Source organism: Leptopilina boulardi, unplaced genomic scaffold, assembly GCF_019393585.1.
Source record: "Leptopilina boulardi isolate dan_hultmark-lab unplaced genomic scaffold, ZJU_Lbou_2.1 LbouV2_337, whole genome shotgun sequence".
NCBI lineage: Eukaryota > Metazoa > Arthropoda > Insecta > Hymenoptera > Figitidae > Leptopilina > Leptopilina boulardi.
This window is the reverse complement of record NW_026137904.1, coordinates 424,547-436,702: the sequence shown is the minus strand read 5'-3', so window position 1 is coordinate 436,702 and position 12,156 is coordinate 424,547. Positions and strand designations below refer to the sequence as shown.

At 22.1% G+C, this 12,156-nt stretch overlaps 4 protein-coding genes across 4 annotated transcripts; all 4 read left to right on the top strand.

Annotated features, from left to right (window-relative positions):
• Positions 1–7,214: 7,214 nt before the first annotated feature.
• LOC127285652 (probable salivary secreted peptide) lies at positions 7,215–7,893 on the top strand. Its single transcript, XM_051311774.1, has one exon. It carries the CDS (start codon positions 7,345–7,347, stop codon positions 7,744–7,746), a length of 402 nt encoding a protein of 133 aa, XP_051167731.1. The 5' UTR covers positions 7,215–7,344; the 3' UTR covers positions 7,747–7,893.
• Positions 7,894–8,043: 150 nt separating this feature from the next.
• On the top strand, positions 8,044–8,940 carry LOC127285655 (probable salivary secreted peptide). Its single transcript, XM_051311776.1, has one exon. It carries the CDS (start codon positions 8,228–8,230, stop codon positions 8,588–8,590), a length of 363 nt encoding a protein of 120 aa, XP_051167733.1. The 5' UTR covers positions 8,044–8,227; the 3' UTR covers positions 8,591–8,940.
• Positions 8,941–9,107: 167 nt separating this feature from the next.
• On the top strand, positions 9,108–9,995 carry LOC127285651 (probable salivary secreted peptide). The gene is made up of 2 exons (XM_051311773.1): positions 9,108–9,264; positions 9,353–9,995. The coding sequence occupies exon 2, from the start codon at positions 9,387–9,389 to the stop codon at positions 9,801–9,803; it is 417 nt and encodes a 138-aa protein (XP_051167730.1). The 5' UTR covers positions 9,108–9,264; positions 9,353–9,386; the 3' UTR covers positions 9,804–9,995.
• A 1,179-nt stretch (positions 9,996–11,174) lies between these two features.
• LOC127285654 (probable salivary secreted peptide) lies at positions 11,175–11,844 on the top strand. Its single transcript, XM_051311775.1, has one exon. The coding sequence runs from the start codon at positions 11,311–11,313 to the stop codon at positions 11,707–11,709; it is 399 nt and encodes a 132-aa protein (XP_051167732.1). The 5' UTR covers positions 11,175–11,310; the 3' UTR covers positions 11,710–11,844.
• The last annotated feature ends 312 nt before the right edge of the window (positions 11,845–12,156 follow it).

The following is a 12,156-nucleotide window of genomic DNA, read 5'->3' as shown; positions in this document are numbered from 1 at the left end:
TGAAAAAAGGAAAAGTAAATACATGATATCGATTACATTTTTTTCCTGTTTTGACATTTGCGCTTTTGTTTTTCGAAACTGTCAATTTTCGTATTTTGTCATATAATAGTGTTGTGTTATAAATCGAAAGACCAAAATGAAAAAGAGACTCGAAGATTTACTAAATGATTTAAATCTGGGTGGATATATTGAATGGAGGTATAAATACAGAAAATATAACCTCTCGATGAATCTTCATTTATTAATTCATATTTCATTCTTTATTCCAGGAATCTATTATAATTTACCTTTTTTTGAATGTAAATAATTAAATCTTATTAAATATTTATTATATTATTCAAATTTAAAAAAATTATTGGTTCTCTTGACATTAATAACACTAGGAATTTTTTTTGTTGAGATTTTGATATCAACATTTAATTCAATGTGTCAAAACTGTATTTTATTATCAATACATAACCATTATTATTGTCTAATAATTTATTCAAAACCTGTGTATTACGGTTACACAGAAAATTAAAAGGCCTTAAAATAAGCTGCAACGCTTCTTATTTTAATCCAATTTTGCTTATTTTAATCCATTTTGGTATTAAAATAAGCAAAATTGGATTAAAATAAGAAGCGTTGCAGCTTATTTTAATGCCTTTTAATTTTCTGTGTATTTTCAACTTGTCAAAATATTAGAATATTATTCTTCCTTTAAGAGGATTTTTTCGAGAGGAAAATCCTTCTAAATTAAGATTATTACTTTTGATACCAAAATTAAGAGGAAAATATGCATTACATTTAGAGGAATCCTCTAGAATGAAGATTACTTTTTTTAAGGTGTACACGATATTCAAAAATGAAAATGCTTTCACATTCCCAATGAGAAGAAATGGGCATCGTTAATTATCCTAAAACGCAAACTTTATTGTCATATTTAGTAAAATATTTGTTAAAAAATTATATTTTTATGAAAAGCGTTGTTTTTACATTAAAAAAGAAAAAACGACGCATTTTTTTTTATACGATGATTGATCGTCTATCTAAAGTACTGAGCAATAGATATATATATATATATATATACATATAAAAAGGAGACCCGGTTGATCAGGAAGAAGGAAAATTTCCTCTTCCGTTTGGCCCCGCCTTGATCGCTTGTGCTTTTTGCATCCATTAAGAGGGGTTATCCATAAATGACGTCTGGTTCTCTATATATATAAAGAGGAAGAAAAATATTGTAGGACGAAAAAAGAAGGAAAAAAAAATTAAATATTCGTTTTTTTTGTAGAATAGTTTCTTTCTTCGATATCGTTGAAATTAAAAGAATGATAAATTAATAATATATTGTTTTTGCTTTTGTCTCCCGACACAAATGTCAATAAATTTAATTTAACGAATATTGCAGTTCAATAAATTTTTTGTTCTATGACTGGTCGAGTGAAAAAAAGAGTTTTCTTTTTTTTTTCATAGTGTCTTTAGATCTCAATTTTCAGTCAATTTTCAGTTACATTCGAGAATTGAATTCGCACAGAATCCTTTGTGAGGATGTTTTCTTGCTTTTTCAACGCCAATGAACAATATATATATATATATATATATATAGAGTCGCTGGGGACAGCTTAATTTTATCATCAGTGCCAGGGACCACAAATTACAACCGAGAAAAAGCTTAAGTCTCGATCGAGTTGAAATTGAATTCAAAAGGATTAGTCGATAATAACTTTCTGTAATATTAGCGAACTGATGTAATTAATCCATCAATGATTTATAAAATTATGTCCTTACGTATTGTTGGGAAAAATCGTTTTTTTTTTCTATAAAAACTAAATATTAAAAAGAAAAATTTTTTTACATCTGTTTTGTATTGTAAATAATTTTTTTTTGTATTAGTAGTGTTGGTCATTTTTGGTCAGACAAAATGTTCTTAATAGTTTGAAAGATTGTTTAGCCAAATACGTTTGATGAATTCTTGTAATTTTAGTACAAGTAGTATAAATCCGTTTTAGTCAGACAAGAAATTTTTTATCAGTAGTAAAAGTGAGTTAAAGTCAGACAAAATTTTTTAAAAATCTCAAATCAATCTCAAAAAAATTATAATTTTCATTTCAGTAATATTATTTTTCGTTCAGAGAAAATTTTGCCTTTAGTAGTAAAAGTCAGTTTTAGTCAGACAAAATTTGGCTGATTTTGCAATTTTATTCTCAGTAGTATGAATCCGTTTTAGTCAGACAGATTTTTTTCTACGCAGTAGTAAAAGTAAATTACAGTCAGAAAAAAACTTTTTTTAATCTCAAAACAAATTTAGGGCCCAAAAAATAATAATTTTTATTTCAGTATAGTATTATTATTTTTCGTTAAGAAAAAATTTCGCCCTCAGTAGTAAAAGACAGTTTTAGTTGGACAAAACTTTGCTGAATTCTTGTAACTTTTTTTATCATAAATCCGTTTTAGTAATTTTATTCTCAGTAGTATGAATCCATTTTAGTCAGACAAATTTTTTTTCTACGCAGTAGTATAAGTAAATTATAGTCAGACAGAAACTTTTTTTAATTTTAAAACAAAAGGGCCCAAAAAATTATTTTTATTTCAGTATAATATTATTATTTTTCGTTTAGAAAAAATTTCGCCCTCAGAAGTAAAAGCCAGTTTTAGTTAGACAAAACTTTGCTGAATTTTTGTAATTTTTTTATCAGTAGTTTAAATCCGTTTTAGTCAGACAATAAATTTTTTTCACGCAGTAGTAAAAGTAAATTGCAGTCAGACAAAATATTTTAGTTAAAAAAAAAATTATATTATTTTTATTTTAGTAGTATTAGTTATTTTCCACCAGAAAATTTTTTACCATCAGTAGTAAAAGTCAGTTTTAGTTGGACAAAACTTTGCTGAATTTTTGTAATTTTTTTTATCAGTATTATTTCGACCAGACAAAATTTTGCTTAAAGTAGTAAAAGTCTCTGTAGTCAGACAAAATGTTTCCGATCAGTTTTATTATCAGTAGTTTAAAACCGTTTTAGTCAGACAATAAATTTTTTTCACGCAGTAGTAAAAGTAAATTGCAGTCAGGCAAAATATTTTAGTTCAAAAAAAAATTATAATTTTTATTTCAGTAGTATTAATTATTTTCCACTAGAAATTTTTTTACCATCAGTAGTAAAAGTCAGTTTTAGTCAGACAAAACTTTGTTGATTTTGTAATTTTTGTATAAATCAGTAATTTAATTAAATATATAAATATAAATAAATATATATAAATCAGTAGTTCGACAAAAAATATTTCTTTTTCTAGAATAAAAAAATATTTCTTTTAGAAAATATAAAATTTTTTTTCTTAGTAAAAAATAATTTTTATCATCGAATGAAAAAAAAAATGTTTAAATATATGTATAAACATTATTCCAAATTGAAATAATTATATCAAATATATAAGACAGTTGTAAACAGATAGATTGCTTAAGCTAGTTAGAGATCCTTTAGTAAACTCAAACGGACAAACGTTTCCTAATTGTAGCTCCTGCTTTCTATACCTTCCGCCCCGGCTATTTCAAGTTTGCTTACCTTTAACTCTCAACTCTCTCTTCCGGAAGAGTGGACGGTCAGGAGAGTGAGAAAGATGATTTTACGAGGGATCATCCATCATTCAACTTAATTGGAAAAATACTATTCTTAAATTTGTTTTTACTGTCCAACACTTCATTATATTAATCCTTTTTGTTACATATATATATATATATATTTTTTTTTTTCAAAATACGTCACTCATTTAATATGATATATGGACATTGTTTTAAGTGAACGCATATAATAATAACTGTTATTCTTTTGTTTACGAATATAATGGACGTATACTAAAAACGCATTGAACAACAAAAATTTGACAGGTTTATTATTGACAAAAACAAATTACTAAAAAAAAAAAAGATTTGCCAAATTATGGACTGTAAATAATTTTTTTTCAAATTAAATTTAAAAATTTTAAATTTTTTTAAGTTATTAAATTTAATTTTATAATAATTAAGATAATTTAATAGTAGAAATTTAAAAACAGTAATTTGGTAATAGTAATTTTTTATGTTATAATTTTTAGAAATTCTAAAAATATACCCTATAAACTGCGCGAGAGAACATAAAATTCAACATTATTAAATAATAATGTAGTAGGGGAGTTTAATAAAAAAAAAAAGAAAAGAGAGAAAAAAATTGATCGTATAATTCTTGATGCATCTATACAGAGAATTATTGTAAACCGCCAATCTGCATGGACTAATATTGGAGAAAAGTTACGACCTATGGAGTTTACAACCACGTTGCAATCGCTGTAAAAATTTACGGAAAAAGTTTTTCTATGAACTAATCAATTTCTTGTTTTATGTTACACACTTTATATATACTAGTATATATACAATACATATATATATATATATATACGTTTAGTTATTAAATATTATTTCGATTAATCAAGCCAAAAGGCGTATATGAAGTTTATTTATTTTTTTTTTAAATATATTTTTCGCAATATTTTTGTCTTAATTTACTCTATTTTTTCAAATTTCCATAAATACTCTCTAAATCTGAATTAGTAAAAAAGATTACTAATTTGAATTAGTGACTCACTTTTTGCTTCTCAATTAGTAAAATTTTACTAATTATAAGTAACTTTTACTAACAATTAGTAAAATTTAACTAATTCTAAAGCAAAAAGTGAATTACTAATTTAAATTAGTAAACATTTTTACTAATTCAGATTTAGAGAGTATTCTTTTATAATTTTTAAATTGAATATTTTTTAGATTCTTTTTGCTCGTTGCTCTTTTTTGATTCCTTCATTTTTTTCGCCATTAAAAATTTATCACTATTCTTCTTAAAATTTGTTTAATTCCTTACTTGCACGTTTTTGAAATTCTTAAATTTTTAATTCTGTTAAATTTAAAAAAAAATCCCTTTTAGATCTCTTTTATTTATTCACATTTTAATTCATTCAGTTCTATATCAATATTTAATATTTATTATAATTAATATTTTATTTCTTTTTCTCATTTTTATCTTATTTGAATTTTTCAATTTTTCCTTTATTTAACATAATTTTATAATTATTCATTTAATTTTAATTTTGTTATAAATTTTTTAAATATAAAGAATATTAATAAGTTAAATAATATAAAAAAAAGAATTATTATGTAATAATAAAATAATAATAATAATAATAATAATAATAATAATAATAATAATAATAATAAAAAATAATAATAATAACAATAATTATTATTTGTATTATTATTATTAATGAACAAACGAGAATTGAAAATTATATAGATAAAGGAAGCTCGTCTTTCTGATGAGCTACAGTAATTTTATATGTAAGCTCTATTTTAATTAAACTGCACGCGGATACGTAGAAATAGTTAATAAACTATGAAAGCTTAAATTCACTATGCACCCTCTTCATTTCGTTTAATGAAACCACGATGCTTGCGTTTTAATACGAGAGTTCTGTAAATTGTTAGAATTATTATTCGTGTTTTAATAATTAAATAATAAAAAAAAAAAAAAAAAAAAAAGAAAACGAAAAACGATGAGAGTATCTTTACTTTAAAATCCAAAATGGTTCGAACTCAAAGAACTTGGAAAATATTTCCACAGTAGAAATAGTGTGTTTTGGTAAGACAACGTTGATTTTGGAATTTTTAATTTTTTACTCCATTTGTCAAATATTGAAAAAGTTGAAAAATTAAATAGTGACTATTATTGTTCGATAAATAATATAAAATTTTATTATTATTATTATTATTTGTATTATTATTGTTGTTATTACTATTTTTGTTATTATTATTATTATTATTATTCTCATTAATTTTTTTTTTAGTTTTTTTATATAATAATTAAAATTTCATTGTTACCATAATTAATTTTATTATTTTATTAATTAGATGATTGTTTTTATTTTTCAGGTAAGGATGTCGACATCTTTTTGGAAAAAAAGTCGCTCTTCTATTTGGTAAGTTAGAAAAAATACTAATATTTTTGATAGAAATTTATTATTTTTTTTTTTTTTATACTGAAAAGAATATAATAAGTGAAGTCATTAGAGGTCTCGAGATGAAAATTGCGTTGTCGTTCAAATGGAAATAAGAATGTCTTATTGAATGTAATTTGCATTGGGCCAAAATGTGGCGAATGCGAGACCCTTTATAAAGTGAAAGCACTTAGAAGTTTGTGGGTTAAGTAGTTCTCCGCGTGTATTATGATAGCTTTTAACAAGCTAGTATCAGGCGTTCACAAACATAGCCTATATATATATGATGAACTTCGAGTTTTTATATTTTATTATTAAACTATTAATAATAATAATAATTATTATTCCATGTTTTATGAAAATATTCAAATCTTTTGAAAATATAGAACGTGACATTTTTAAATTTAATTATAAGAATTTTATTTTCTCCTTTTTCATATTATAGAAAATCAATAATAATTATATTAATAATTAATATAATTTCTTTATTTATTATTTATGAAATTTTGATGACGTACATATTTCGTCAGATTTATTTTCAGTTATAACAAAAATGATTAATATTTTATTATGATTCACTGAAAATATCATAATATGATAATCATGCTACCGAATTTACAATTATTTGCGGAATTGATAATTTTTTTTTAGAAATGATATAAATTTTATTAAGTAATAATGAATATTTCATTATCATAAAAATAACACTGTTTCGAGAATTGTCGACAAATTTCTTAAATGTATATTTATCCTGTACTTACACACACACAAAGAATGAATGAGGAAATTTTTTTTTATCAGTACACCTGGTGACTAGTAATTATTCGAATGAGATCATTTATATTTTTTTTTTATATAAATTTAGAATATATTGAAAAAACTATCATGGTTCTTTTTTAAGGGGGATTTTTGTAATTTTTTTTTTTTTAATTAGATAAAATTAAGAATAAATTAAAAATACTTTTTTTTCGAATTTTTAACAATTGCGTCAGAGTAGTTTTCTAATTGGAAGAAAATTTTGCAGAAAACTATTGGAATTTACCTAATTATCAGATTATCGAAGTATTTCTTTATTACTATTTTTTTTTTTATTTTTTTTATCTATACACTTTTATAAAAAAAAGTATGACTTTTAGTAATGCGTTTTTCCGAAGAATCTAGTATCAGATAAGATCCGATAAGTAATCAGTAAAATATAAGTGCACTCATTTTACACATTTTCAACTTAGTCAAGTGTTAATTACGCTAACAGAAACAGTGAAAGAATTTTTTATTATAAATTATTTTTTTCAACAAAATAAAAAAAATTTTGTTACAAAACATAAAAAAGGAAACCAAAAAAGTGCAAATATGGAATTGAAAAGAAATATTTTCTTTATTTTAACATTTATTGTTGCATTATCATTGAGTTCATATGCAATTCCAAAGGAGCATAATAATCGATATGCAAGAGCAGTAAATAAATCCCATCATTTAATTGTTGGAGCACGTTTACCAGGCGATAGATTACTTTTAAAGCAAAATGTTGTGAAAAATTCCAGTTGGATGAAAGTTGTAATTGTGGAAAAAACATTTAATGTCACACGTTATGAAAGAATAACACAAGTTGCTGCATATGATCAAAAAACAAATGGAAATGGTGCCTATGCCTCACTTCTTAATGGTGGTCCTGGAAATCAAATGGTTAGATTGAAATTTAAATCACAACGAGGACATGGAATTAATTTTATTGTTGAACTTTATGGACGTTAATTTTTTCTGCATTAAAAAAAAAATAGAAAAGCAGTTTTTTTTTTTTGTATAAAACTAAAATTATTTGTAAATATTTTCTGTTAATGAAATTATTATAAATAAATTATTATTTATTTGTTAATAAAGACAGTAGAAATTTATTAAAAATTATAATTTTTTTTTACATTAATTATCAATTATAATTAGCAAATTTTGTTTTTTTTTAATAATTAGGGAAAACAATTTTTTTTTTCGCAATAAAATATTCACTTTTTATTATTTGAGAGACTTTCCTGTTTTGTTTTATGTTTCGCAAATAAAAAACTTGTGAATAAAATAAAGATAAGATGCATTATAAAAAAGATTTTTAAAACGAAAGTCGCATTTCATTATTGTATGAGAAATTAATTAGTTACATTCGTTTTTTAAAATCATTTAAATTATTTAAAAATTTAAAAAAAATTTTAAATATTGTGAAGAATTGAATTTAAAAATAAAAGCAATGGAGATGAAAAAAATTTCTCTTCTTTTAACATTTATTGTGACATTGTCAAATTTTGGAGTAAGAGGAAATCAATCACATCATTTAATTGTTGGCTCGAGAATACCAGGTGATAGCGATATGACAAGAGATTATATTTATATAGTTCCTGAATTAATTAAAATAATTACTTTTGAGAAAAATATTACTTTATATAATAATTATAAAATCACAAAAATTGCCGCTTATGATCAAAAAAGCGATGGAACTGGTGCTTATGCTTTCATTATTTCCGGAGGTCTTGGATTTCAATATGTACTATTGAAATTCATATCACAACGAGGATTTGGTATCGACTTTGTTGTTGAACTATTTGGACGCTAATTTTTCCAAAAAAAAAATGGCTAATTTTTACTTTTTAAAAAATGTTTAAGATTTCGTATTAATTATCCTAATTAGAAAATTAATAATAATTTTTATTATTTTAATCAATTATGTATAATAAAAATTTATAAATTATAAATTTGAATAATTAAATAAAAAAAAAAAACTTTATAGTATTCCTACAATTTTTAAAAATTATTTTTAATTTATTCAACAGATATAGATATAGTTTGTTATCTATTTAAAATTTTAATAAATGGAAAAAAACCGTAAAAAACAATTATACTATCTAATTATTGTGTACTAAATTATAAATGTATCAGTTTTGATAAAAAAAAATTATCTTTATTAACACCTTAAAATTGTGAAATCATTTGTTGTTAAAAAAATTAAAAAAAAATGACACATGAATCATTTTTTTTTTTATTATAAAAATTAGTCATTTCTTTGAAATAATTACCATATGAAGAAGGTTTTTCCCTCTCCACTAATAATAAATCTATTACGAAGACAAATCGACTGATCAGATAAAGATAATGTGTTTTTTTTTGAAAGTGTTCAAATAAAAAGACACTCACTAAACAGACTTTGTTTCATTAAGTGTTAACTACTCATCAAAAGAAGAAGAATCAACAGGAAATTTCGTCTTTCACAAAAACCAACAAAAAAAAACTGTAAGCCAAAAAACAATATTATTAATAAAATTTCGCCAGAAAATTACATAGAGAAAAAATAAAGAAATAAAATAAATTAATTTTACAGGATTTTTTTGGAAGAGAAATTTAAAAAAAAAACAATGGAAGGAAAAAAATATATTTTCATTGTTGCAACATTTATTGTTGCATTGGCAATGAATTCATATGGTATGCCAAATGAGCATAATAATCGTTATGTGAGAGAGGCAGAAAATAAAACTCATAATTTAAGAGTTGGATCAAGAGCACCCGGTGATGAATTATTATTTCAAAAGAATATTGTCAAGGAATCCAAATGGCTTAGAAAAGTCATTGTTGAAGAAACATTTAATATGCCAACATATTCAATTATTACACTAGTTGAGGCTTTGGATCAAAAAACCAATGGAAATGGTGCTTATGCATCACTTACTAATGGAGGACCAGGATCACAAAATGTTAAACTTCGTTTTAAATCACAACGTGGACATGGCATTAATTTTGTTGTTAAAATTTATGGACGCAGAAATTATTATTGAAAATCAATTTTTTTTTACATGAAATTTGATTAAATTAATTAATTAAAATAATTTAATCAAATTAATTAATTAACATAATTTAATCAAATTAATTAATTAAAATAATTTAATCAAATTAATTATATTAATTAATTAAAATAAAATTAATAAATAAATTATATTAATTAATTAAAATAAAATTAATCAAATTAATTAACCACGATAATTATTTTTAAAAAAATTTTATGTATTATTGATAGACAATATTATAAGCACGTTTTAAAAGTGAAAATTTATTAAATTAATAATTAATAATTTAAAATAATAAATAATTAAAAATTAATAACAATTTATTATTTTTACATTCCCTGTGGATTCTAAAAAATTCTTGCCAGAATCATTTTAATTGTTGTAGTAGAAAATCAAAAAAAAATTTATTAACCGTTTTTTCGTATTTTAATTAATTATACCAAGTTTACTTTTTTATATTATTATTTAAATTATTTATATTAGTATTTATCTAAATATTTAATTTTTTTATTTAAATAATAAATTTAAATTAAATAAATAAACAATAATAATAAAAAAATATTTTTTAAATGATTATTAAATTTACTTTTTGACATTTTACAGTTATGAGTAAAATCTAATTAAAAAACAATTTAAAAAGAAAATACTTTTTCACTAATTATATCAAGGTATTAAAACATTATAATACTGATATATATTCCATTTAAATATAATTTAACTTAATTTTCATTTGAAAAATCGATTTATTTTTAAAGCATTCGAAAAATTTACCAAATAAATATTACAATTTTATAACATTATAAATATATTTATTATTTAATAAAATATCTTACATGGAATAAAATTAAATTTCCTTTATTTAATAATTATTCACTAAGTTCGTAAATAAACTACAATATCGAATATTGAAAACTGGATAAGATTATTATTAATTTTTATTAAAATTCGAAACATCAATTTTTTTCAATTAATACAAAAATAGATTATAAAAATTAATAATAATAATAATAATAATAATAATAATAATAATAATAATATTAATAAAAATAGTAATATTAATACAACAACGATAATAATAATAATAATTCAAAAAAAAATTCCGTCATAAATATTTTTATAATGTGTTAACTAAAAAAACATTCATAATATAAAAAAAAAAATGATTTTAAATCAATTTTAACGATAATTATTGAAAATCTTATCATACAAATCAAATGTGTCATCGAAAGGTGACTCATAAATTTATGTAGAAAAAATAAAGTTAGTAGAAGCACTTTATGTCTGACGATTTAATGTTAAAATAAAAAAATTGATAAGCCCCAATTGTCGTGCGAGACCTACATAAAAGCCATTTGCGCTCATCAATTTACAACAGTCTTTAAACGATTTTAGATAAAAGAGCACACGTCCAAAAAAGACAAAATCTATTTTTTTTTAATATTAAAATATTTTTTTAATTAGTTTTCGAATTTAATTTTTAAAAAATAAGAACAATAATATGGCTTACGAGAAAATTATTTTTGTTCTTTTATTCGCGACAGCGATAGTGTTAATTACAAATGTTTCACCAATAACAGGCAGAAGTAATTATAATCGTGGAAAAAATATTTCACATAATTTCATTATTGGAACAAGACGACCTGGTGATCGACTTGTAATACAAAAAAATTTAACTGTACCAGCAAAAACGTTTCAAGTTGTCACACAACGTGCTACATTTATTGTTCAAAATCATAAAAATATAACACAACTTGCTGCCTACGATCAAAAAACAGATGGAACTGGAGCCTATGTTACATTAGAAAAAGGAGGTGTGGGAAAAACAAACGTTACACTTAGATTCAAAAGTCAACGTGGTCATGGAATTCATTTTCTCGTTCAAGTGTATGCAAATTAATTTTCAATAAAAAGAGAACTAATTAAAAATAAAGATGTACATATAAAATATTATTATTTTTGAAAATTGTGATTTTAGAATTTTAGAGAATTCCAAAAAAAAAGAAAATAATAATAAAATAAAATTAAACCCGAATTACGATTTTATTTGTTTAATTATTATCCTGCAAGTTTAATTCTCAACAATTTTATTATTATTTTTTTTTGTCAAGGAAAAAAATTTGCAACACTTTGAAAATCTTATCACTAAAACCAGTATCAATTGATTATCGAAAAATTTTTTTACATCATCCACTTTAAACAGTACAAAATTCAAATAAAATTGATAAGCATTTATCTTTTCACTTAAATTAAAATACTTTCTAAATCAAATTAAAAAAAAGAATACTTTTTCCTTAAATATTATATTAAATATTTTTTCATCAAATAATTTTTATATAAATAAAAT

What these genes read in the sequence shown, in the direction of transcription:
- LOC127285655 (XM_051311776.1), top strand. Translation starts at nt 8,228, where the DNA reads ATGGAGATGAAAAAAATTTCTCTTCTTTTAACATTTATTGTGACATTG.
- LOC127285654 (XM_051311775.1), top strand. Translation starts at nt 11,311, where the DNA reads ATGGCTTACGAGAAAATTATTTTTGTTCTTTTATTCGCGACAGCGATA.
- LOC127285651 (XM_051311773.1), top strand. Translation starts at nt 9,387, where the DNA reads ATGGAAGGAAAAAAATATATTTTCATTGTTGCAACATTTATTGTTGCA.
- LOC127285652 (XM_051311774.1), top strand. Translation starts at nt 7,345, where the DNA reads ATGGAATTGAAAAGAAATATTTTCTTTATTTTAACATTTATTGTTGCA.